The sequence below is a fragment of the Balaenoptera musculus genome, chromosome 4 (genome assembly GCF_009873245.2).
Source record: "Balaenoptera musculus isolate JJ_BM4_2016_0621 chromosome 4, mBalMus1.pri.v3, whole genome shotgun sequence".
Lineage (NCBI taxonomy): Eukaryota > Metazoa > Chordata > Mammalia > Artiodactyla > Balaenopteridae > Balaenoptera > Balaenoptera musculus.
Genome location: NC_045788.1, coordinates 34,135,138 through 34,162,295, shown reverse-complemented (window position 1 = coordinate 34,162,295; position 27,158 = coordinate 34,135,138). Strand labels below are relative to the sequence as shown.

General features: G+C 43.4%; 1 protein-coding gene across 6 annotated transcripts in view; it reads right to left on the bottom strand.

Moving 5' to 3' along the window:
- ARHGEF26 (Rho guanine nucleotide exchange factor 26) overlaps positions 1-27,158 on the bottom strand; it is a 159,478-nt gene that overhangs the window by 27,207 nt on the left and 105,113 nt on the right. For 3 of the 6 annotated variants that reach the window (XM_036849635.1, XM_036849637.1, XM_036849636.1), the window contains exon 12: positions 12,775-12,984. In XM_036849635.1, coding sequence (XP_036705530.1) covers positions 12,775-12,984 — 210 coding nt within the window. Of the gene's footprint in view, positions 1-12,774; positions 12,985-15,295; positions 15,436-16,506; positions 16,549-19,835; positions 19,938-20,431; positions 20,464-27,158 lie in introns of those variants that run through there. The other 3 variants (XM_036849639.1, XM_036849638.1, XM_036849640.1) reach the window with 3 other exon arrangements.

Genomic DNA, 27,158 nt, shown 5'->3' with positions numbered 1-27,158 from the left:
CTGGAAGGATCCCACATGCCGCAGAGCAGCTAGGCCCGTGAGCCACAAATACTGAGCCTGCGCGTCTGGAGTCTGTGCTCCACAACAAGAGAGGCCACGATAGTGAGAGGCCCGCGCACCGCGATGAAGAGTGGCCCCCGCTTGCTGCAACTGGAGGAAGCCCTCGCGCGGAAACAAAGACCCAACACAGCCAAATAAATAAATAAATAAATAAATAATAATTAAAGGTGCTAATAATTTAAAAAAAAAGACACAAAGTTGAGAATTAAAAAAAAAAAAAAACGAAAAGACAACCTATGGAATGGGAGAAAATATTTGCAAATGATGCAACTAACAAGGGCTTAATCTCCAAAATAAATATAACAAACAGCTCATGCAACTCAATATCAAAAAAGAAACAACCCAATCAAAAAATGGGCAGATCTAAATAGACATTTCTCCAAAGAAGACATACAGATGGCCAAAAAGCACATGAAAAGATACTCAACATCACTAATTATTAGAGAAATGCAAATCAAAACTACAATGAGGTCACCTCACCCCGATCAGAATGGCCATCATTAAAAAGTCTACAAATAAATGCTGGAGAGGGTGTGGAGAAAAGGGAACCCTCCTACACTGTTGGTGGGAATATAAATTGGTGCAGCCACTATGGAGAACAGCATGGAGGTTTCTCAGAAAACTAAAAATTGAACTACCATACGATCCAGCAATCCCACTCCTGAGCATATACCCGGACAAAACTCAAATTCTAAAAGATACATGCACCCCAATGTTCATTGCAGCACTATTTACAATAGCCAAGACACAAAAGCAACCTAAATATCCATCGACAGACAGATGAATAGATAAAGAGGATGTGGTACATATATACAATGGAATATTAGCCATAAAAAAGAATGAAATAATGCTATTTGCAGCAACATGGATGGACCTAGAGATTATCATACTAAGTGAAGTAAGTCAGAAAGAGAAAAACAAAATACCATATGATATCACTTATATGTGGAATCTAAAATATGGCACAAATGAACCTATCTCTAAAACAAACAGACTCACACATATAGAGATCAGACTTGTGGTTGCCAGGGGGAGGGGGAAAAGGGAGAGATGGATTGGGAATTTGGGGTTGGTAGATGCAAACTATTATATTTGGAATGGACAAACAACAGGTCCTACTGTATAGCACAGGGAACTATATCCAATCTCCTGGGATAAACCATAATGGAAAAGAATAGTAATAAAAGAATGGAAACGTGTAAAACTGAGTCACTCTGTTATACAGCAGAGATTGGCACTACATTGTAAATCAACTAAAATTTTTTTTAAAGTAAAAAAAAAAAAAAAAAGAAAAGGGGATGCCTTTATGCCTGGTACTTTAAACAAAAAAACTTGGAGAAAAAAGATTCTTTTTTCTCCCACAACGGCCTGCACCTAAAAGATGCTTCTCACCATCACTCTATCTTCACTCCCCGACGTGTATCCATCCTTCCATCCAGACAGAGCAGACTTCTTACAGTCTGGAACTCGACATGCTGTTCCACACCTTTCCTATCTGTTCTTCTCACTCTCAAGTACGACCTTCCCCGTTTTTACCGAGCTGTGTCCACTCATCATCACTATTTGATTGCTTTATTGAAGAACACACACATAAAATAAAACACTGCACTAATCTTCAGTGTATATAGATCTGTGTTTACTTAGGTACAACCGTGTACACATGCCCACAGATCAAGACACAGACGTGCCAGGAGGTTCCTTTTTTGTCCCTTTCCAATCAATAACCTGCAAAGGTAACTGCTGTTCTGATTTCCATCACATAGACAAGTTTTGCCAGTCTTGAACTTTATGAAAATGGAATCCTGTAATGTTGTCCACTTTGGTATCTGGCTTCTTTTATTCAACACACCTACTCAGTATTGAAAACACAAGCCTCACCTCCTCCAGGTGGCCGCCTCTGATGCGTAAACCCACGCTCCTGTCCCCATCCCATTCTTGATAATCCTGTGTAGGCCTCCTGAAGCCAGGCACCTTATCTCCACAACTGCCTGCACATAACAGGAGCTCTGTAAACCCTGACCTCAGATAAATCACTACTACTCATTGACCCCCGATCTTTTATGGACTTGTCTGTTTCTCTGACTGAGCCATAAACTCCCCAAGGACAGTAATTGGATCTTGTTCTAAATAGCATAGGGGATCACATATATGCCAGGTACTGTGCTTTTCTGTATTTGGCGAGTACCATCTAGTCTAATCTTTACAACCGTCTTGCAAATATTACCGTTATTATTCCCAATTTTTTTCAGAGGACAAAGCTGAAGTCTGAACTGTTAAGTGCCTGCTCACAGTAAAACTGCTAAGTGGTAGAGTCAGAGTATAAGCCAGGCAGCCGGGGATCAAAGAAGTGGTGCTCCCTAGCAGGTGCTCACAAAATAACGAGGGACGGCAGGAAGGGTGGAAACTGCAGTCTGCTGAAAGACAGACTTACTTAAAAGAAGAAAAGGAGGCTGGGCCCTGGTCGAGCTGGTGAGTCAAGTAGTAATATGCACAGTTTATGTAAAAACTGATGACACCGTCTTGCTTTTAGAACCTTTGTCTCTCTCTAATACAGGACAAAAGGCTTCAGGGTGGTTTTATAAGGAACAAGTAAAGCACAACCTCCTTTCAGATAATCCCAAGCAAACACTTAAATCTTTGATATCTCTTCGTTGGGTAAGATTTTTAAAATTCAGGCTCAACTAGAATTTCCAAAGTACAAAGGCAACTGAAAGCTGAGCAATATCTTAAGGATGGAAGAGCAGTTCGCCAAAAGTAACCTAAAACGACCCATTTGCGTCTCCACATGCCATACCCAGACATGTCCGACTCATCTTTGGCTTACCATGACATCTTCACATGGCCCTAACTGCTGTCTGCGGTCCTTCACGTCAGATCTCCCAGCCGTGGACCGTCTCTGGCATTTGAGTGGCCGCTTTTAGCGGCAGCCTCACCCTGCAGCCAGTTTCTAGAAGTCCAGGTGAAATCTTTCACTCCTGCAGCATGCTGCCTGGATGCTAATGGCATCCCTTCGACATGGTGGCCCCTCCCAGGGGCTCCAGAGGACAGAGCAAGACAGTCCTTATTGCCTTGCTGAAAGGAGCCGCTTCTTGAAATGGCTTCAATTGAATCAGTCCCACCCACTTTGAGATGCCATCAAAACCGCATGACATTACCCAGGGCTTCCAAGAGCCATGCCAAGGAGCTCCCTCCCATCACGAGGCGGAAAGCACTGCCTCTCTAAAGCAGGGACGAGACTCACTCCACATAAAATGGAACTCTAAGAACAAGAAAACCCCGGGCCTAGACATACCCATTATTAAATTTAGATATCAAGTCCAAGGCTCACACACACACAGCTATTTTCTCCAGGGACGAGGTGAGACAATCAACACGAATTCACAATCCATGCCACACCCAGCTTACTGAGATTTCCCTTTGCCCAAAGTGCCAGAATCAGCAATGCCGCTCATGGGGACCCGGGGCAGATCAACTTCTAAGGCGCTCCTCACCCCTCCTTCCTTCAAACAACATTCACCAAGTCCCTGCCTTTGCAGGAGTCCTGTGCCAGGCTGGGGCTGCCAAGTGAGTAAAATGGGGCCTCTTGCTCTCCACAGCCTTCCTTCAATGAGGGAGCAGACAGAGCGAAAGACAGACGCACACAGAATCCAACACACTGTGCGACGTGTTGGGATGGCGCCCTCTAAATAAAACCCATCTGAGAGTCGAGAAGAGACCCTTTCCACGTAAACATCTGGAAGCGCAGTCCTTTCTTATGCACGGCATGAAATAATGCACCTACAGCTCCCCACTCAGGAGTCAGCTGTCACAGTATCTTGTCCTGTCCCTCATATGATTAATTAAGCACCGTAGGTTTAAACTTAATTGCACAAAGGTTGAAGATACAGCCAAGCTGGACTTCGCATTGAATACCAGGCATCTGCTAGAAAACACAGATCCAAACTAAGAAAGTAGGAAGCAGGGTGTGAAACAGAGGTAGGACTGTGAATGAGACGGAATGGAACAAACGCCCACAAAGGGCTTCACCACTGGAGGGGGGTCTCCCTGGATTTTCAATAGAAGTGAAGAGACCTCAGCTGCTGTTTAACCTTCCTTTTATCCCTTTGAAAATGGCATTTGACCAGATGTATACCTTTTGTGCTCCTTTTCACAGCCTACAACTTTACCTATGGTTCCTTGTGAAACTCCTATACCCATGGCCTTTGGGAAAAAAGTCTTCCTAAGGAATAGGATCATGGAGATGGCTGTTTTTGTTCATTCTCTCACACATTCAATTCAACGAGATGAGATCAATAAGCTGATCCATTAAAGAAAACCCACAGGGCAAAAATCGTCCTCATGAATGCTGTGCAACAAAGCCTTATAAAGCTGGACACCAGCTCAACTTACTAATTTAAAAAATCTAACCAAAGCAAATTAGTTCCCCTAGCCCACTAAGAGTTCTAGAAATTTAGATTCCATGACGTGTTATATAGTTAAATCAACTGTTTCCTGTTTATCATATCAAACAGCTCATGAGACCTAGTCTGGTCCAGAATCCTGAAGTTAACCTTAAGCGGGTCAACTACCAAAAAGACCTACACCATCACCTGCTCTCCTGTTTTACTGGAGGTCAGTGATGAGGAATCACCAAAGATTTAAGTATCTTGACAGGCACTGTACAAATGTAAAAGATTATTGGACATAGATTCCAGATTCAATGAAGAAAAAAATACTACAATCTGTAATAAATACATTTTTTTTCCATACAAATTGTGATCTCTATATGTGGATTTTTCTTAAAGGATGAAGAGTATGTCAGACGTACTATTTACAATTTTATCCCATCCTATTTACTTCCTGTTAATTAAATCATTAACAGAAGCAGGAAGAGAGCAAAAGACTGCCCGCAAACAATGCCCCTTTATCAGGAGGGCCCAGGAATGGGTTGTCAGAGTGTCTGAGAGGACTATTAGGCGTCTGGTTCAATTTGTGAGACAGAAACTTTGAGAAGGGCCTTTGCTTACAGCTTAAGGTGATTATATCTCATAGCTAAATAGAACGGGTGAAGAAAGTTTCCGTTCATTACTGAACGTGTCCTTATGTCTCATCTCTGCACAGGCTGGACCCAAATGCCATCCAAATTCCATTATGGACGCAGGAAGCCAAGGACGCCACTTGCCACAGTGTTGCTCTGTGCCAGCTGCAGCTGTCTGGGCTTCATTTTAATGAAGGCAGACAAAGGGGGCTCTCGGCCTTGAACATTCCTCTTACAAGGCCCAGAGGAAAAAGTGACATTAGTAAAACATTCCTCCCTTGTCCTTTTATCAAGGGTAAGCTTCTGTATTTTCCACCAACCACTGTCTCATTAATAATGCAGTGACTTAAGATCTTTAACAAGCAAACAGATATAACACAGTATGGCTTAGAGGTACATGCTAAAAAAAAAAGTTTAACCACATCCTTGACAGCAAATGTTGAAAAACAACTGGAATTTAGATAAAACTTGCTCTAGCAGCACAAAACAAACAAACAAACAAAAACCCCAGTGAACAGAGACTGATAGAGGAGCAGTATTTCTCTACATGCTGCTACTAGTCTACCTTGCCTTGGATATAGAAAAGCAAATTTTATTAATTGTAGGGCAATTCCAAAAAATATTTATTGGGAACCTGCTACATACAAAGTGAGAAAAGGACAAAACTGGAGCTGAGTGTGGGGATTAGTAATAAAACCGTGAAAAACTGATTGGAGAGAAGAATGGTTAGGAGGCTTTGAGGGTGGTTCAAAAGATAAAGGATGTATGGGTTGCCCTGGGAAGGAGGTAGTGGGATGGAAACATGTGGGAAGATGCAACAGCATTTCATACAGGAAGAACCAGTCCGGGATGGATCTGTTCAGATCTAGAAGCAACAGAAACGACACCAAGTCTCCAGACTGGGTACCTTGAAATGGTGTCAAGGGTACCATTTACAGAAATGTGTGTGTCAGGGAAAGCAGAGCGTGCTGGTGATGACTGGTTCCAGACAGGCTGCATTTCTGAAGGGGAAGTGAAGAGGCAAGGTCACATGTGGGAGAAAAACTAAGGGCACACAGACAACAGCTTGAGAACATCTCAAAAAGGGGGTTAGTGTCAGAGAGCTGGGCAGCTAACAAAATTAAATGATATTAGAGGTAAAGAAAGCGGAAGACTGGACTGCTGGGTGTGGTACCTAGGAAGCCACTGCTCATCTTCTGATGGAGCGCCCTCAACTGGGTGGCAGAGGAAGACGCCATACTGAAGACGGTCAAGGAGTAACTCAATATAGGGCGTCAGCTGCTCAAGCCAAAAACCCAAAGCATCATCGATTCCTCTCTTTCACTCACAGCCACCCCAACTCATCCTGTCCTTCAGCTGGTCCTGTTGTCTCCACCTCCACAATGTTAGGTTTCCATCTCCTCGCACAGACCACACTCCATCCCAACATCAAGACTCCCCTGGACTGGGACTTCCCTGGTGGCGCAGTGGTTGAGAATCCACCTGCCAATGCAGGGGACACAGGTTCGAGCCCTGGTCTGGGAAGATCCCACATGCCGCGGAGCAATTAAGCCCGTGCGCCACAACTACTGAGCCTGCGCTCTAGAGACCGCGAGCCACAACTACTGAGCCCGTGAGCCACAACTACTGAGCCCGTGCACCACAACTACAGAGCCTGCACTCTAGAGCCCCATGCTCTGCAACATGAGAAGCCACTGCAATGAGAAGCCCGTGCACTGCAAGGAAGACCCATTGCAGCCAAAAATAAATAAGTTTTAAAAAATCATTAAAAGACTCCCCTGGACTAATGCAACAGGACCCTAACTGCTCTCCCCACTGAAACTCCTGTGTCCACACCAGTCTTCCATGGAACTCTGCATTCCAGCCTAGGAGGCTCTAAACCAGTGCTTCTCAAAATATCTGGGATGAAGAACTGGTCTTCACCACCCCCAACGACCCCCTCTGCTCCAATTCATTGTGGACCAGGTGTTCTCAAATACAATAAAAATGAGTTACTGATAAAATAATCACATGCTTTGATGCTGCAGAAATGTCAAACTGCTATAAGTTTTTGACTGCTTCCCTCAAGCCGGGCCAGTAGCGGTTTGAGGCCTGGCAGCCCACAGACCACACTGGAATAACTCTGCTCTAAAACGCTCTGGGCTCCACCAGCCTCTCAACCACCCACTCTCTCCCTGGCTTATTCTGATCTAGCCAATTTCACTACGTTCAAGCCAAGTCTGATGGCCTCGAACTTGTTTCCCTAGGAGTCTGGCACTTGCTGTGCCCTCTGCCTGGACCGTTCTGGCCCTGCATTTTCCCATGGATGGATTCCTTCCAGGCACTCAGGGCTCAGTCCCAAATGTCACCTGGAGAAGTCCTCCTCTGCCATCTAATTTAGAGGACAGATCCCCATCCCAGCCCTTAACACTCCGGAATACATTCCTGGCTTTACTGTTAGTTAGTTAGTTAGTTAGTTAGTTAGTTAGTTATTTAGGCTGTGTTGGGTCTTTGTTTCTGTGCAAGGGCTTTCTCTAGTTGCGGCAAGTGGGGGCCACTCTTCATCGCGGTGCGCGGGCCTCTCACTATCGCGGCCTCTCTTGTTGGGAGCACAGGCTCCAGACGCGCAGGCTCAGTAGTTGTGGCTCACGGGCCCAGTTGCTCCGCGGCATGTGGGATCTTCCCAGACCAGGGCTCGAACCCGTGTCTCCTGCATTGGCAGGCAGATTCTCAACCACTGCACCACCAGGGAAGCCCGCACTTATTTATTTTTAAAATTGGATGAAGAAATGCTTTCCCACCATCCCAGTTCACTGTAGGCCATCTGCCCAGGCAGACTGGCAAAAGTTCAGTGCCACCAAAGTCACCTCCTTGAGGGCAGGAGGCACACAGGCATAGGTTCTTCAGTGGAACGGAAGCCCCCAGAGGGCAGGGATCTGGTCTCTGCACTGTTCACCGCTACATCCCAGCACTTAGAATAGCGCCTGAAAGGATGCAGGTGCACCATAAAAGTTCACTGAGTAAACAGGGAGAAATGAAAGCTGCTCTCTTGAGAAGTGCAGCTGTAAAGGGAAGGAGAGACTTAGGGGTGGGTTGGGGGCCAGCAGTAGTACAGCAGAGGGTGGGCAAGACAGAAAACAGGAGGAGAAAAATGAACTAACAAGAGGGGCACACACAGCAAGCACCTGGAATTCTTGGGGCCAAGATCACCAGGAGCAGCGCTGAGGGGGCTTCCTTGTAGAGGAAAGACTTGGCACTGGGCCTGAGCCCTGAGAAGTAAGATACTTGGTAATTCGAGGAGTTCTGAGAAGGGCATTCCAGGAAGTAGGAAAAACATAGGCAAAGGAACAAGAAAGGAAGTTTTTAAATGGAAGATAATTTGAGGGATGCAATATCTATTCAGCATTTTATTATAAACTATTTCAAACCATATGATGCTTTAAATTTACCACAAACTTGTTCATTTTAAGTCTATGAACTAAAAAAGTCACATTTTAGTACTATTTCACATTTAATAGCAACTAGCTTCCTGGAGTTTCCGTTCCAGAGCCAGAACAAGGCCAAGTTGAGCAGCAAGATGGGGGCGGAATAGTCTCCGAAATGGCAGCTTCTCAGTAAGAAGCTTAAAATTTGTTATTAGAAAGAACATCAGATTCAGGAAGGTCAAGGTCTAGTCCCATGTTGGCAGTAACTCACCTCCTGCGTGACTTTAGGCAAATCACTTCACCTTTTTGAGTCTCATCTTACATCTGGGAGAAAACTGAGGGAGTTGGACTACAGACCTATAATTAGGGTCACAACATATTTTATCGTCTAAAGACACTTTGGAAAGTCAAAGAGGGTGCTATTCTTAATTTTGCCAGAGCAACAGACATAACGCTGATCCCAAAGAAACCAAGATGTACAGTCATCTTACTTACATGCTTCAGCTCTGAAGCACCATCCTTCTCTAGAAACACCCAAGGCTCCCTTCATGCTCTCTAGCTGGCCCTGTGCCTGGCACATCCCAGATGCTCACTAAGCGTTTGCCCCATTTCCTTTTGGTGAGCTTTTCTGCATTCTTTATGTAATCAAAGCTATTGATCTGTTCTTCCACAACTTCACTGCCTTATAATAGCTGAACCGTCCTTGTGCCAAACAGCTGCACCCTTCCTTCGGTTGATTTTACATTCCGTATAGTCCCAGGTGCCTCTACTATGGAACAGTTTTTCAAAGAAGGTAAATATTTAGGTACAAACCCTATTCTTTTTCAAACCAAAGAAAAAGTAGCCAAAGAATGTAATCGACTGGTCGGAAATTCTGCAATTACTCAAGGCCTGGGTGGGTGGTGGTGAAAACCTTCTCAACTAGCTTGCTAATGGACCACTTTAACCATGTATACCATAAAAGAGAGAAACGTTAAAAAAACATACCTATGCATTTGGCAAATCTTAGAAGCAAAGAAAACATTCTGCATAGGCCTAAACTCTGATTGCTCAAAACCAGGTAACCCAGAGCTGGCCTGCACATCTCCATATACAGCATGTAACAACTCGTTAGACTTTTAAACGCTGATTGGGTTTTTTTGGTTTTGTTGTGTTTTGTTTTAAGGAAAGTGCATCCTGGCTGTCATATACTTTGTTTCAGCACCAATGATACCTTATGCCTTGTAGGTTTAAAAGTATTTGTCCAGTTATTTACTCTAACTGTAATTGAGTTGGGGGGGGGGGAGGGGAGTGAGGGAGTCACTTCTTCCGTACCCAAGGAGACAGCCGCCCCTCTGCCCCTTCTGGAATGTTCTTTTGCTATTAATGAAAGAACTACAGATATGAGTCATACCCACGGGTTTACGGGTGACATAACTAGATATTCTGAGAACATTTCTCATTGAGGAAATGAACACCCATTCAGTCCATGGCAAGATCAAAAGGCAAGAGGGTGGAGAACGTCCCAGGAAAGTATCTAGCCTTGGTGTAAAAACTGGACACTCCGGTTTACTGCCTACTGTCTTGGAATAATCTCAGAAACCAGCAGTAGAGATTACATAAATTGTGAATGAGACAGTCAGGAAAAGCTCTGCTGATAAAGAGCAAACAATCCTTATAAACACAGAGAAAAGGAAAACGTAAAGCGAAACCAACAACACTTTCTCCCTTACTAAAAAAGACAAAATAAAATCTTCATTTCTGAGAATTCTTTATAACAAGCAGTAATCTCCAAAGTGTTTAAGACTTTTTCATCCTTAAAGTCCTTTAAGATCCAAAGCTCAGACTTACTAAATTCTCTTTTTTTTAAGAGAGGCTTCCCCAAACAGAAGAGGTCTAGGTCTGTCTTCACAGGCCAAGGGGTTTAACCATCTTTAGAGTCAAAGAAATGCCTTCCTCAGCCCTGGTCTTGGGTGTGTCTCCTGCTGGTCACCTGCACAGACCAGCAAGCACTGCACCCACCGGAGGTGCCCTCCCCAGAGGGGAAAACACAGAGGAGCATCCTTGGAATGCGGCAGGGCTTTCCAGCAGCTTCCTGGAAGAATTCTGGGACCTTAGGAAGAGGTATTTCTTTGTTTTATAAACAAACACAGAGGATGCCGCTCCTTTTCTTACTCATTCCCTCTGTTAGCTCTTGAGCGCATTTGGAATACTCTCTTTTGGCTGTTTTTAAATCTCAAATAGCTTTCTATCACCCTGCCCCTCTCGGTTTTCTTCACCCTTGGAAAAGTTACTTCTAGTGCCAAAAACATGAAATGAGCGTTTATCGTTTTTTATGTGGATGGCTTTTTTCCTTCTTTTTCTTTTCTTATATCTCTCTAACAATCCAGGGACCCTGTTAAAATACTCTTAGAAAGTGGAGATGATCTCTTCGGGTTGGCTTTTGCTAAGATTCTGTTACAGCCTTAGGGTTGTTACTCAAGAGCTGCTGACGCATTTGAATCACACCACGTAGGAGCCAAGTGGGAGACGGCATAGGAACCCCAGAGGACCAAGAATTAGGGAACTTCTCCTTTCCCTCCACTGTTCCACCCTCTGACCCAACATAATACCTGCCTATGATGATTGTTCTAAGGGGAGGTTTCCAGTTTCCAAACAAATTGGTCAGCTATCTCTACATGGACAAAATCGCAATGTAACCAAACAGGACCCTACAGGGCCTTCCCAAGACAGACACCACCCGACCCCGCCAAAACCCTCTGTTTTTGCTCCCCTCTGAAGTACCTAGGTAACAGTATCTGATGCACATTTCCTGAGTTGTTTTACAGATGCTAAAACCAACGCCAAATGCAAGAACTTAACTACTTGATGACCATGAGCCCCCAGACCGACTGGCACCTAAGGATTCATAATGTCAACCACCCTGTTACCTCAACACCAGCCAATCAGAGAATTGTGCACGAGCTGATCACATACCCTGGAACCACCCTCCCTCACGTGGCCTTTCCTTCGGGGATTTGGGGGTTTTTAGAGTGCGAGTCACCCATCCTTGTATTGGTGCCTTTACAATAAACACTGCACTTTCCTTCACCACAACCCGGTGTCAGCAGGTTGGCTTTACTGTGCACGGGCAAGCAGACCCAAGTTTGGTTCAGTAGCAGCACGGGTGGACTTGACAATTAAGCCCCCTTCCCTTCATCCTGTGTGAGGATGGACTGCCTACTAACTGCTGGTGAAACTGCAGGCACAAACACGATGGCTTCTGTCTCTGCACAAACTCTGGATGGGAAAGAGGGATCGTCAACAGGTTCGGGAACCTTTGATCGAAACCGCCCACCTTGGCCAGGCACGACGATAACCACTTGCATGAGTTGTCTCACAACAGGAGGTCCTGATAAGGACATGGTGCTGCCGTGGAAAACTAACCAGGAGAATTCGGGAGGGGCCGAAAGGAGGGAGGAGATGCCAGCCCATAATGTGGGCCAACCTCCCAGAAACCGTCATGCTAGAATCCGTCTTGGCTGAGAGATGCAAGAACCACCAGGGAGGACCCTGAGTCAGATCCAATATGGGCACAAGCAAGATGATTGGTCAGAGACAACCCAGAAACTAACCCCATCACCATAAAACCTGAGACCGAGAGCCACGTGGCAGAGCAGTCCTCCTGGGTTCCCTTACCCTGCTGTTCTCCGCCCAGGCGCCCCTTCCCAATAAAGTCTTTTGCTTTGTCAGTACGTGTGTCTCCTCGGACAATTCATTTCCAAGTGTTAGACAAGAGCCCATTTTCTCAGGCCCTGGAAGGGGTTCCCCTTCCTGCAACAAACGTATTTCCCCAAACTGAGTATCTCTTTTGACAGAAATCACTGGTCTTTCTGCTGCCTGGTCGAAGGCAGGTGATACAAAATGACTTCAATTTCAGTAGCTAAGAAAACTCAGGGCCTAGGATCAAACTACCAGTTAGGTCATATTCCTAGGGCTCCTGGGTCATAATTTTATCAATGATTAAAATAAAATGATTTTTAAAACACTCTGTAAATATAAAAGCACACCACCTAAAAGCACAACACATCCATCAGGAGTCATGGGGATGAAAATAACAATATCCATCTCTCAGGACACTGAGAAGATCACAGTGAGAAGACACGAGCATCTGTATAAAGCACCCAGACCTATGCTTGGTGCATAACAGGTAATCAATACAAAAATAAATAGTAGGTAGAGTTTACTGTTTTTAGGGAGTCTGCGGACCAAGGGTAATCAGGTGGGGAAGACCGACAGCAGATATTCTGAAACCCTCTCCTCGCACATACTTACTGAGTCTCAGCTCCCAGCAGCATCTCCACTTTCTCATTCACGTGGTTACTAAGGACCGTCAGCGTAAAGAGGTGACTAGCCGAGTTCTGTCTTGAATAAAGCACTGCGGAACTGTTCTTCCCTGGAGGAGAATTAAGCTCTTCGCTGTCACAAGACTCCACCAGTAGCTGATCTCTTAAGGAATAATCATTGACATTGTAACTTTCTTCACTGTAAGGAAGAGGGAAAAAGAATCTATCAGTAATTCAGTGGATGAGACTGGGACGTTATCGGTGTTCAAATCACATTTTGGGGGAAGGCGGCAGGGGAGGGAAGGAGGACAGGGAGAGAATGATTTATTTTGAAATAGGAATTGGACTCTGAATTAAATCTACTGATTACGTGTCAATATAACCCTCCAAAATTAAACCTGTTAATTACTATTTTTTCTGTAGTATACTAAATTGTATCTTACCTATAAAAGCAATATTAAAAACAATTATTAGTACCTACTGTGTAGCACAGGGAACTCTACTCAATTTTCTGTAATGGCCTATATGAGAAAAGAATCTAAAAAAAGAGTGGATATATGTACATGTATAACTGATTCCCTTTGCTGTACATCTGAAACTAACACAACATTGTAAATCAACTATAGTCCAATAAAAATTAAAAAAAAAACAATTATTAAACCCTCTAGGTTTTATTTTACATTTTCCTGGCATTTTCGTGCAACAAGTGAGACAGGCATGCATCATGGTAAGGCTTGAACAGCTATACTTCCCCAGCCTTACCCCCCATCCGCAGGATAGAGGTCGTCCCAAACCTACTCACACTCTGGGTAGCAAAGCTGCACTCGCAGCCTCCAAACCACCAGGCACAGGAGGGAAGAACAGCCCCAGAGGTCTGCTTGCTTCTGGCAAGACGCCCAACCCATGCTTCCCTCCAACATGCATGGCCTCACCACCTGTTCAGAAACCACCAGGACTGATCCCGCCACGCCCTCTATCCCTGCTTATGCCCAAGACCGCCTGGTATTCTTCATTCCCCTGAAGGTACTCTCACCTGCACAGTGCTGTGAACATGCCTAATCGGGCCTCACCTCCCTAAGCCCATCGGCTGAAGCATTCCACTGCACCCTCTGGAAATGCACCTCATTTAGGGAATCCAGCAAAATCTTCTAAATCCTCTGCCCCTTCTCTGAACTCTCCCTTTACCTTCTTGCCTTAACAGACACTTGGCTCTTCTAGAGAGCACAGGCTGCTCTGAAGGCTCTCTGTCTGCTTGAGTCTCATTACTCCTAGACAATGATCGCTTCCTCCTCCCAGAAGGTCCCCAGCTTTGATGCTCATGCCATCAGTCTCTGTCTCATCATCACGGTCATCTCCGGGCCCCTGGATCATGCCTCATCCTCACTCGTGCGTTTAGCTGCTGGCTTACCGTCACTCTCCAACACTACTTCCTTGAATTTCCATGTGGCAATCCTTCCATTACCCCGGCCTCTCAGTTCCTTGACTTCCCCTTCAACGATCAACCTTGTCACTACCACCAACTGCAACCTCTCTGCAATCCCAACGTCAAACACCCCTGTCTAACCAGCCCCGCCAATCCCTTTGACTCACCTCTTCTAATCCTCAACCTCAACAATTTTAACCCACCATTCCTACAACCCACTCACTCCACCACCTTTCCCTCCATCCTTAAACCCTTCGTGTCCTCTCATTCATGCTTATTCACTTATCCAACTTGAATTTCTTGATACCTACTTACAATCACTCCTTGCAGACACACTCATTTCCTTGGCAAATCCCAACTCTGGTTAGATACACCTCCCCCTCTATTCTCTATCTGTACTCTCAGTTGAACACGGCAGAGCTTAATAATAACTGCTGAGTAAATGGATGACCATGCAATACATTTTAATGTATTCTAGGAACCATATTGGATAATTACCTTACTTAATAATAAATGCAAATGTATGAACTCAGGAGAGCTAAGAGATAAAAAAAATCCTTGTGCCCAACTATACTAGGAATTTCGGAATAGGCCATTTTGTTCAAGATTTCTTAGAAAGTTTTTCATTCGGTGGTGGGCATCTGCCTGTCAACCACTCCCTGTAACTCTCTTTAGAAACTTTATAATCATTTTTAAAATTTAGTTTGATAGATTCTTCCCCCTCCAAAACCGGCAAACACAGTTATATCATCTATAAAAGCAAAATACTGCCTATTGATCAAGTCTGTTTGTTGCTAGGGTAATCATCTGTATTAACTGAAAGTTCACATGGCAAGATCACCTCCAAAGCTCCCCTGAGACTGCCGACGGACCAGCACAACCATACTCAGAATATATAAAATATTTCTCATATCAAAATGAGGCTTATCAAAGGTCACATAATTTTTATAAAAGGAGGAAGCAGGGTAATACACTTTACAAACAATGTTATACTTTTAAAAGACCGTGTTTACCAGAAACAAAGCAGTCGATTTTTGGCAAAGCTGGTGTCAGGCTGCACCCCGCAGGCCTACAAGCCTCGTAGCTGCCCAGCCTCGAGACCGAAGAAAGAGCGCGGAAACAGCGACAGAGACATCAGTGGTTTATTGGAGAGGGGATCTCACACATCCGAAACATCCGCGGCCTGTGCTGCAGACAGCGGGCGGGACAGGGCAGGAGTCTTCATTGCTTGGGGCGGGGGAGACGGACGCTTCCATTTATAGGGGGAAGTGACGCCAGGTGGGCTTATCAGTTACCAGGGAGACCAGCAGCTGGGGCACATCACTCACAGCCCCTCAGGTTAATGACCATCACGAGGGTAGATGTTTCTCTTTAATAAACTAGCAGATGGAATCATTCTGGCCTGATGATTAGAACAATCACTAGCTGGGGCAGGGGGCAAGCACGTTCCTGTGAGTAAGGTGTAGGTGGCACTGCTCCAGCAGGGGATGTACAGAGAACAAGAGAACAGCCATCTTGAGTGGCCTGACCATACAGCAAGTAAAGCTTATAATATTGTCTATAGCTCAGACACAGATGTAGTAAAACCCAGGACTCAGGATAAAACCAAAAAGTAAAAAATAAAGACAAAAGCAAAACCTCAACAACAACATCAAAAACAAGATGAACAAGGACTTGCTTGTTACTGTCCTCTCTCTGCACCTTTGAGTTACTCTTTTGGTCCAACTCACAAGTTTAAAAAGATGACCTGGGGCTTCCCTGGTGGCGCAGTGGTTGAGAATCTGCCTGCCAATGCAGGGGACACGGGTTCGAGCCCTGGTCTGGGAAGATCCCACATGCCACGGAGCGACTAGGCCCGTGAGCCACAATTACTGAGCCTGCGCGTCTGGAGCCTGTGCTCCGCAACAAGAGAGGCCGCAATAGTGAGAGGCCCGCGCACCGCGATGAAGAGTGGCCCCCACTTGCCACAACTAGAGAAAGCCCTCGCACAGAAATGAAGACCCAACACAGCCATAAATAAATAAATAAATAAATTAATTAATTAATTTAAAAAAAAAGATGACCTTTTAGTTAAAGACGCCCATTTCCAGTTAAAAATAATTCTGCTTCAGAGAAATCCAAGCTCCTTAATGTGGCGCACATGGGGTATGTAGGCAGTGCCCTAAATAATGACATTGCAAAGGTATTCTTTGTATTCCCAAAGAAATAAAAGGCAAAGAACTCTATATGCTATAAAGCCATCATTCAAGATGACTCAAGTTCCAAAAAGTCTTCAGCATAAAGTGGCTTTACTTACTAGGTAGTCCCCAGTAGAATTCAAGACGAAGAGTTCACAGGAAACTAATGTAAACAAATATGAAAAAACTAGTTAAGTCTTTTTTTCCCTCTTAATTTTCAGAGTTCATATTTCCCCCAGCGTTTGCCTAAATACAACCAGTGTTTGCCTAAATACAAACAATACCAGCTACTGTTTTTTCATCGATGTGTTGAATCTTTGTCTTCGGGGGGTAATTAGAGACAGAAGAAGTAGACAATAGAATGATTTTTTAATTGTTCTCTTAAGCCATGACAACTGCAATGCCATTAAGACCTAGGGTGACCATTTGATCCAGTTTATACCTGTGGTTCTCTCAGGTGTCCAGTTGGGATGATACTGGATGAAACTGGCAGCCACTTTATTTATAGCTATGTGAGTTCACCTCAAGGTATCCGTGTCTACACATCTGCACATCTGGGTCATTGAATGTGCCTGGACACAGAACTTTCCCACTGTTTTGCCTTCTGTATCCAAAATAGGATGCAGGAAACAAGTTTGCTTTTTTTTTTTTAACTGATTCAATAGCAGTCACCCAATATCATTATTTCATCTAGACCTGCAAACGTCTTCATTATGTGATACATAATGTCCACAACTTCTTCTCGACTCCTTTAATGAATTTAATATAAAAAACTTGATGTAACAGTAGTCAAGTAAGTTGATGATTCATCCTTGTCAGCTATTATTCAAACCCAATGGAATAAAAACTGAAAAGGAGCTCACTCTTGCTAGTGTGTTTGTGCTCTCTCACACACACACTCACACACTTAATCTCATAAAGGTTCAAAATAATATTTTCCCCTCTCTAATTCTGCTAAATACTGCGTGAAATTCATTCTCCTTATGTCAGCCAGCACCTACCGTCTCTCTCATGCTAATACAGAAGGATAACTGTTAAAATATGGGCTTAAGCAGAAGGAAGAGGAGCGAATCCACAGTCACATGCAGCCGTTTACAACCCCACTTCCTCCTCCGCCGACCCACCCGTGTCCAGTAAGTACAAAGCAAGCTCAGCTGGGTTGGGAAAGATGCTCCTTTCCTAGGGAAGTTGATGCTAATCAGACTTCCCCATGTTTGTTTCTTCCATTTAGCAAACATATGGTTTACATAGTCTCTGAAACAATTTGGATCATGCAATTAGGAAGTTAAACTGCTCAGAAAAAGGCAAATGGAAAAACCACCTTTCCTCGCACGGAGAAGTTTATATGTAGACTTCCTCTGATTGTCTCAGATGGGCTCCAAGTTTACCAGCTGCTCATGAAACAAGCGGCAGCTTTGTGCAAGCAGAGGCTCCTATCAGGCGCAGCAATCAAATCTATACAAGCCTGTTGCTCTGTGGTATAAACAATGATGGGTCTCCCTGTTGAAACCCACTTAAAGTCCTAGTAACCTTTGTTGAGATTCCTTTCTTTTCTTAACAAGATAAAAAGCTATCAGTAGAGAACAGGATATGGTGGTAAATAAGTACCTCAATTATTCTTCCCTTGGAAGGCGTTCTTTTGTTAAGCAGCTCGATAGTGTTTGGTTCTACTACATGCTACCTAACAGCATGGGCTGAAAACTGATACACCTTTTTGTGAATAGTGGATTTCTTTTTTTTTTTAATTAATTAATTTATTTGTTTATTTTTGGCTGCACTGGGTCTTCGTTGCTACATGCAGACTTAGTCTCTAGTTGCAGCGAGCGGGGGCTACTCTTTGTTGCGGTGCGCGGGCTACTCATTGTGGTGGCTTCTCTTGTTGCAGAGCACGTGCTCTAGGTGCACAGGCTCAGCAGTTGTGGCACATGGGCTCAGTAGTTGTGGCTCACAGGCTCTAGAGTGCAGGCTCAGTAGTTGTGGCGCACGGGCTTAGTTGCTCCGCGGCATGTAGGATCTTCCCAGACCAGGGCTCAAACCCTGGCAGGGAAGATTCTTAACTGTGCCACCAGGGAAGTCCCAACAGTGGATTTCTTAAAGTGATTATTACGGAGCACTTTGAACTTTCTCTCCCACAGATTTCTATAAAGGTGGGAATTTTTCATACTGGGCATATATTTATTACTTTTAAATCAGGACAGTATTTACAACTGCATACAACATACATACATTTTTAGAATACCAAAGCTGCGTATGTACATACTCAGTAGTGAGTGCAGGGTGACAGACACCCAGCTCCACTCAGGACTTACTCTGGGAAAGAGGGGGAGGAAGAAGGGATGATGATGAAGAGGCTTTAGGTATACCTGCAGTATTATATCAGGGCTTTTGTTTAAAAAGAAGAGATCTGGGCTTCCCTGGTGGCGCCGTGGTTGAGAGTCTGCCTGCCAATGCAGGGGACATGGGTTCGAGCCCTGGTCTGGGAAGATCCCACATGCCGCTGGTCAACTGGGCCCGTGAGCCACAACTACTGAGCCTGCGCGTCTGGAGCCTGTGCTCCGCAACAAGAGAGGCCGCGACAGTGAGAGGCTCGCGCACGGCGATGAGGAGTGGCCCCCGCTTGCCGCAACTAGAGAAAGCCCTCGCACAGAAACGAAGACTCAACACAGCCATAAATAAATAAATAAATAAATTTAAAAAGAAGAGATCTGACAGTGATATAGCAAAAAATTTATATCTGTTAAACATGGATGATAGGCATGTTAGTGTTTGATAATTTTCTGTATGTTTGAAATATTTTGCAATTCAAGGTAAAAAAAATTTTAATAATAAATGCATAGATGTGAAGACTATCATCATTCCACGTGTCTGTGGATGCCTGAGGGTACAGGTGAAGGGACTCTTGGGCAATGGAATTTTTTTGGCCCTATAAACAACTGATTATTTGCATATAACATCATTGACTGAAAATATATTATAAGGTAAGAGTGAATTCACTAAAGTGGCTGGGTTAAAAAGAAAAAGGCTCTTCTGAGACTTCCCTGGTGGTCCAGTGGCTAAGACTCCACGCTCCCAATGCAGGAGGCCTGGGTTTGATCCCTGGTTGGGGAACTAGATCCTAGATCCCGTATGCCACAACAACAACAACAACAAAAGATCCCGCAGGCCACAACGAAGATCCCGCAGGCCGCAACTAAGATCCCGCAGGCCGCAACTAAGACCCGGCGCAGCTAGCTAAATAAATAAAGAAACAAATGAATAAATAAATGTCTTTTCCATATATGAATGAATAACACTCAGAAAATATAGTGGAAGAAGTGATGTTATTTATAATAGACACAAAACCCACAAAATATTTACGATTAAACTTAACACGTTTCTCCTATATGAAGACAGCTTTCAAATACTTTAGAAGAAGGCCTGAATGGATAGAAAAGTTTGATATTAAAGAGGTATCAATTCTTCCTAAATTAATATATAATTTTACCACCATCTCTCTGAAAAAAATCTCAGGATTTTGGGGGGCAGCAAGGACGGGGAATAGTCAAGCTGATTCTAAAACATGAAGAAAAATAAACATGAAAGAACAGTCAGATTGTGAAAGAAAATGAGCGTGCACTAGCCATATGATATATTAAAAACATATTTTAAAGCTACAGTAATTCAAAGACTGAGACTGATAGGTATTAGCTGACAGATGGATAGTGAAACAGAACAGTGGCTTCACAAATTGACCCCAAATACATCTGAGAATTTACTACATGATATAAGTGACACTTCACATCTGTGGAATATTGATGGTTTAGTCAACAAATAATATTGGGACATCTGGAGAAACATCTGAAAAATTTTAAAAAGCTGGCTCCCAATCTCACTCCATAAACCAGGGTACTTCCTTGGGTCCAAGCTCTGGGTACATAACAGTCATGAAGAAGAGGTAGTGATGGAACAGGTCTTTCTGTGGGGCCTTGTGACCAGGGGGTTGCTTTCACACATGCAAATACCATAGGAAGAGTTCCCACCTTACCCCTTATGAGCAAACATCTTACGTTATTGAGGATGACCAGGAATGAGAAATAGCCTAGATGACCAAGATGGAACCAGGAATATGAAAGCAAAGATGGAGATGGGGAAAACGAGAAAAAGGGTTAGACTATAAAGACCAGCTTTCCTACCCTCCGGCTCAAGTCAGCCTTATCTGTAAGTTGTCTCACCTTCCACCTTGCATTGTTCTGGAACTTTCTTTCAGAGCCAAAATCTGACAGATTGGAAGGAGAACTTCCAATTCTTCCTTTTATAAAAGAGTTAAATTTAAAAGAAAAAATGCTAGCAAGGATTATCCAAAACAAAACACAATGATTTTCTGGCTCTATCGTCAAAAGTAACATTTATTTTTCACCTAGTCGGTAGCTCTTTTTCCATAGGCTTTGTTTAAAACATTCACAGTTTCCCTGTGCTGAAAAAAATCTTTACTTGAATCTGCTCGTCAAAAGACAAACGTCTCCTGAGTTAGCAGCTGCCTGCGTTTTCTGCCCACATGCCAGTGAAACTGCTCCCCAAAGTCATGGCGGCCCAACACCCTACCAAATCCAGTGACTGGATGTCACCACTATTCATCTACAGAACTTGATGAGGTTGAGCCCCTGTGACATCCTGAAACTCTATCTTCCTCTTCTAATGCCTTCTGCAACAGTTCTAAGTCATCCTTTTTTATGGCCATTCTCTAAGATCCTCTCCTAGACCCTCTTGTTTTTCTCTCAGGGATTTATAATGACTCTGCCATTTTCCCCATGTGCAGATTCACAAAAGTCCGTGGGGTTTTATAAAATCAAAGAGTTTCTTCCCATTTCCCTTCAAGACATGTACAAGAATTCTTCCTCTGCAGATTTCAACTTGTTTTTCTTCCCCTTCTGAAAACACGACTGCTAAATCCCCACACTTGATCTTGTGCTTAACTGGAATAAGAATACCCTAGTTAAACATTTCTAGGATGGAGGAGATTGGATTATGCTGAAATTTACTTTAAGTTAAGAGGTTGAAACACTTTTTTCACATGACTGAAGTTGATTTCAATTTTAAATCTTGGTTTTAGAATTAAACAAATTTTTAGTAGAAAAATGTACAATTTTAAAGTAATAAAGTACAGTGTAACAGGTAAGAGTACTGACTTGATTGAGAATGTCTGGTAAGAATCCCAATTCCATCACTCACTCGCTTTGTGATCTTGAACAAGTTACTGATCCTCTCTGTGTTTTCTCATATGTAAACTGGGGATAACAATACCCATCTCTTAGGATTGCTGGGAGAATTAAATGAGATAATACATTTATTATCTTTTTGCATGTAGAGCTTTTACAATCATGCCTGGCTTACAGTCAGTACACGTTATTAGCTATTATTTCAAATCTTCCTGCAGCACATCATGCCTTTAAATTGCCTGGCATTTTGTTAAAAGCCATTATAGGTGCTTTGCAAATGAGTGAGCGGACTAAGCATAATTAGAGCTAAATACCTGTGTCAAGAAATTCATAATTTGGCAGGGGATCCGACCAGCAAAACAAGGCATGATATTTACTCAAAAACTGATTTCAAACAGACTTACTTGCTCAGTTCCTCAAAATAATTCTGAAGACTAACAAACATGCCACACGCATGTTACGAACATTCACCTACAAGCCTTTGTGAACAGTTTTCATTTCTCTTAGGATGGAACATCGCATGGAATTGCTGGGTCATATGGTAAACTGCTTAACTTTTTAAGAAACTGCCAGACCACTTTCCAGAGTGGCTGTATCATTTTAAATACGTTCTCACCAGCAGCGTATTAGGGCTCCAGTTTCTCTACACCCTCACCAACACTACCTTTGTCTTTATTATAGTCATCCTAGTGGCTGTGAAGTGGTATCTAATTTTGGTTTTAACCTGCGTTTCCCTAATGACTAGTGATGCTGAGCATCTTTTCATATACAAAGCCATTTGGAGATCTTCTTTGCTGAAATGTCTATTCAAATTTTTGCTTACTTAAAAATTGAGTTGGTTTACTTTTTTTTTTTTTTTTGAGTTGGTTTACTTTTGAGTTTTAAGAATTCTTTATGTAATCTGGATGTAAGTCCTTTATCAAGTATGATTTGAAAATATTTTATCCCAGTCTGTGGTTTGTCAATTCATTTTCTTAATGATTTTTTTCCTATTATGTAAGTTTCAGGTGTATCAATACATTGCTCAGGACCACTTTACAGCATAGCCAGCTTTTAAAAGACTCTTTTAAAAGACTTAAGACTAGACTTCCAAAAGGAAAAAAAAAAAACAAACATGCCATACGCTTCCTATTTCATTGTTGAGAAAATAACAAGTAGTGGAGAAGACGGTCACATTTGTTGGTAAGGTGAGGATCTGTTGTGATTCAGTGTCACCAAGAAAGATGGCCGATGATCCACAACAGGACCAGAAAGCCCCCATTCCTGTCACCACGGATCTCCAGATTCTCCAACCTGGGACCTCCCTGGCTGCCACGGGACATCCTGAACCCATGGTCCTTGACAAAGAGGAGATGGGCAGGTCCAAGAGGCGATGGGCAGGTCCAAGAGGCTGTCTGACATTACTGAAGCTTCCTCTCTGGCATAACCAGAACTAAGCAAGCTCTGAAGAAAAAGTAGGCAGCTTCTGAAGCTGGTGACTCCAAATTATGGGAGTAATCCCCACACTGCAATCCAGGTTTATCTCCACTGACCTCCTTGAATAAAGGGAAAAATATACTGAATTCACTTTTGTCAGCCACGAAGTTAATAGTGTCTCCTAATCGGATATGAGGGATGTTACAAGAAAATCGCTACTACAAACATGTACACATGATTCATAACAACTTATAAAAGATTAAGAGTCGATCAATGGTTATCTCTCACTCACTTGCCATCTGACATGGGTTCTTGATGGGGGATGGGAAGGGAGAGGCATGGCATTAAATGTAATTATTCCTAAGGCCATATTTCAGAGGCCATAATCCAGGTTTGGCCTTGGAGTGCACCAAACCTTCAGCTGTGTAGCAGTGGCTTAAGGTTTCAAACCATTTTTTTTAAACAAGAAAATATTCTAGAAGCAGAAGAGCAATAATTTGATTTGCACCAAAACTTTGGGGAGATACACAATACCAGGAACAATGATGATATGCAGCAGGTATCAGTCCCTCAGCAGGGACAATTCACTGTGTTAAGAGCTTTGTGTGCACTATCTCACTTAATTCTCATAGACATTCCAGGAAGATGATGAGATTGTTATCCCCATTTTACAGATGAGAACACTGAGACTGAGAGATTAAAGGCAACTTGCCCAAGGTCACACGGCCAGGATTTTGAGCGCAGTTCTGTCTGACCCCAGACATCGATACTGTGCTTCTCAGTTGGTGAAGCTTTTGACACTGAGTGGCAACATCAACTCTTCTTACAGTCGCAGAGGAGACAATACTCTTACTACTCGCAATGTCAGGGGATCAAGGGTATGTGGGGCGGCGAGAGTAAAAGAGAAGCAGGAAGAGGAAAGGGGGCTCTCTCATTTCTCTCCCACCTCATCTCTCCATCTTGATCTTAGGACCTGATCCAAGTGGTCAGAAACAACCAAGTTTTATGTTCCAGGAATAAAAGTGCTTTGAGTCAAGAGTCTTACTGCCTTTTCTTTACCCAAGATACTCAAGTTAATTTTCCGAGGAAGGAGTTTATTCTGCAGAGACAGAGGGACAATGTCAGGTGGCCTCAGTTTTCTATAATGGGAAAGCTGTCAAAATGGAAAAACTCAAAATGGGGCCAAATCAGGCCATGACCCTTTCCAGGGGGTCTGCACCGCTTTAAGCTACTGGGCATTCAAACTACTTAGGAAAATTCAAGTTCTAACTTAAATCCCTGCACTCCTGATAATGATCAGGTAGAATTCTATTACAGAAAATCCTTCTTTTAAAACCCGAGGATTTGTAATGTGTCACAGAGTTCAAGTTATGTCAATACACACAATATTTATGGAACTAGGAATCAGGAAGTGGAAAGCTCCTTTCTTAAATATCTGTGGGAAGAAAATGTTATGAAAAGGAAATGCTCTTCCCCACACTCTGACACTAAATTAGCTAAAGGTAGAGAAAAGCTCACAAAAGCAGTTTGGTACCACTTCTAACTTTCTCCCACGACCAGTAAAACTATAAAAATATTCACTTAACAAAATCTTGCTTTGAAAAAGTTGTTCATCAAAGCAAACAGAAAAGGTGCAAGTTTCTAGGCTATTTTTCCCAATAACATTTCAGGATAGGGGAAAGGTGAAAAAAGTCTAGAAAAATGAAATTGAGAAGTAATGAACATAAACTGTTAAGAGAGAAGGTTTTAGAGTCAAAGACTCAGATTAGAATCCTGGCTTTGATGAGAGACCTTGAAAAGAGACTTTATCTCTCTCTGCCTCAGTGTCCTCATCTGTAAAATGGAAATAATACTAGGTTGCTGTGATAACTCAATGGTATATTGCATATACACTCTGAGCACAATGAATGGCACACTGTAACGTGCAATAACATAGGCGCTTATCATCATTATTACTATTACTACTCATCTAACTATAGGGATACCCAAAAACATCATGGCTAGATCATTTGTGGGTACAGAATCCAGGAGACGAATGAAAGAAACAAATCAGGACACGATTACGTTTACTGGTATGGATAACAAGACTAGACTAGATTTCTGCATTCTTTTGGTATTGTGCCTAATACCCAGACCAGGCCAATCTATCTGCAGCTCTAAGGGCACAGCAGGGCTGATTGGAGAAAAAATGCACTACCAACGAGATACTCACATGAACCACAGCGGGAGGACTAATACCAGCCAAGGGGAAGTGGGTTCTAAATCTCCAGTCACTTCTGTCTTTCTTTGAACCCACCCCCCAACCCCATTTATCTCAAAGGCAATGTATTAGTTCTTTTAAAGAGTTCTTGGGACTTCTCTGGCAGTCCAGTGGTTAGGACTCCATGCTTCCACTGCAGGGGGCACAGGTTCTATCCCTGGTTGGGGAACTAAGATTTCACAAGCCACACAGAGTGGCCAAAAAAAACCCTCCTGTATTCCAAACTACCCATGTTAATTGATGTTCTGTGGAAAAGAGGGTTTCCTAGTTGTGGCTGGAACTACCTACTATCGAACCACTGCCTCCTCCCCTGCTTCATGGCTACTCTAAAACAACCCTGGCTGTCCGATTCCCCTGTCGTATGCTGCTTTCCCAGGCTGGGAAAGTTTTGTGAACCAAGACTGACACGTGAGATACAAGAAGTCTTCTGGGCTTCCCTGGTGGTGCAGTGGTTAAGAATCCGCCTACCAATGCAGGGGACACGGGTTCAAGCCCTGGTCCGGGAAGATCCCACATGCCGCGGAGCAACTAAGCCCGTGCACCACAACTACTGAGCCCGTGTGCCACAACTACTGAAGCCCGCAAGCCACAACTACTGAGCCCGCGAGCCACAACTACTGAGCCCATGAGCCACAACTACTGAAGCCCACAAGCCACAAATACTGAGCCTGCGAGCCACAACTACTGAAGCCCGCAAGCCACAACTACTGAAGTCCACAAGCCACAACTACTGAGCCCGCAAGCCACAACTACTGAGCCTGCGTGCCACAACTACTGAATCCTGCGCACCTAAAGTCCATGCTCCACAACAAGAAAAACAACCGCAAGGAGAAGCCATGCACCACCATGAAGAGTAGCCCCTGTTCGCCACAACTAGAGAAAAGCCCGTGCACAGCAAGGAAGACCCAACACAGCCAAAAATAAATAAATAATTTTTTTTAAAAAAGAAGTCTTCTGAAGACTGTCTGGGAAAGGTTTTCCTCTGCTGACAAAGAGAAAAGCCACTTGAGAAAAAGAGTCCCTTTGGCCAGGCTCTATTCTTCACCCTTGTCTCCCTCCTGCGTCTTTGAATGAAATGATGATGCCTGGACCTGCAGGAGCCACCTGCAGCCATGAAGCTACGTGCACAGGGGCAAAAAGTGAGCAGAGCACAGTGCAGCTGAAGAATGGGAAGGCGCTGGGTTACTGGTGACCACTGGACCCGGACTGCCCACCCTCGGTCTTCATGTTTGGTGAGAGAGGTAAATGTCTTAATCACTTGAGCCACTGCTATTCGGGAATTCTGTTACTTGTAGCCAAAAGCCTTCCTAAATGATCCAATAGTGAATCTCCCAAAGGGGAATGGAGTATGTAGGGTTTTCCAAACTCACTTGACTTCTTATGCATGTGTGTGTGTGATAATTCAACATTTTTATCGCTTAAACCCTTTTGTATGGGTAGGTCAAAACATTAGTTGACACAATAGTACAAAATAAAAGCAAGCCAAAAAAAATAATAACTTTCTCTATAGAGCACAGTTTTGCAAATACAATCCTAAGTGTTTTTCAGATTGAGGTTACCTGTCATTTATGGATAAGTTTATAGATAAAACTCCAGAAGATGTGAGAAGCCACATGATAAAGTTCCAGACTTGCTTTTACCAAAATTAATTAAAAATGAATCTATAATGGAGCAGAATACAAAAATCACATGTCTTTTAAAAATAAAAGAGAATTCAAAGAAATTTTAACTTGGGTGTGGAATGGGGGGAGCCTGCCCACTGAGTAATGCGGTCACTCAAATTGTTTATATTTAACCATATAGATGATTGGTTCACATTTGACAAATATTTATTAAATGGTCATTACAGGCCAGGCGCAGTCTCTGCACTGAGGATGCAAAGGTCAACACGACAGACATGAA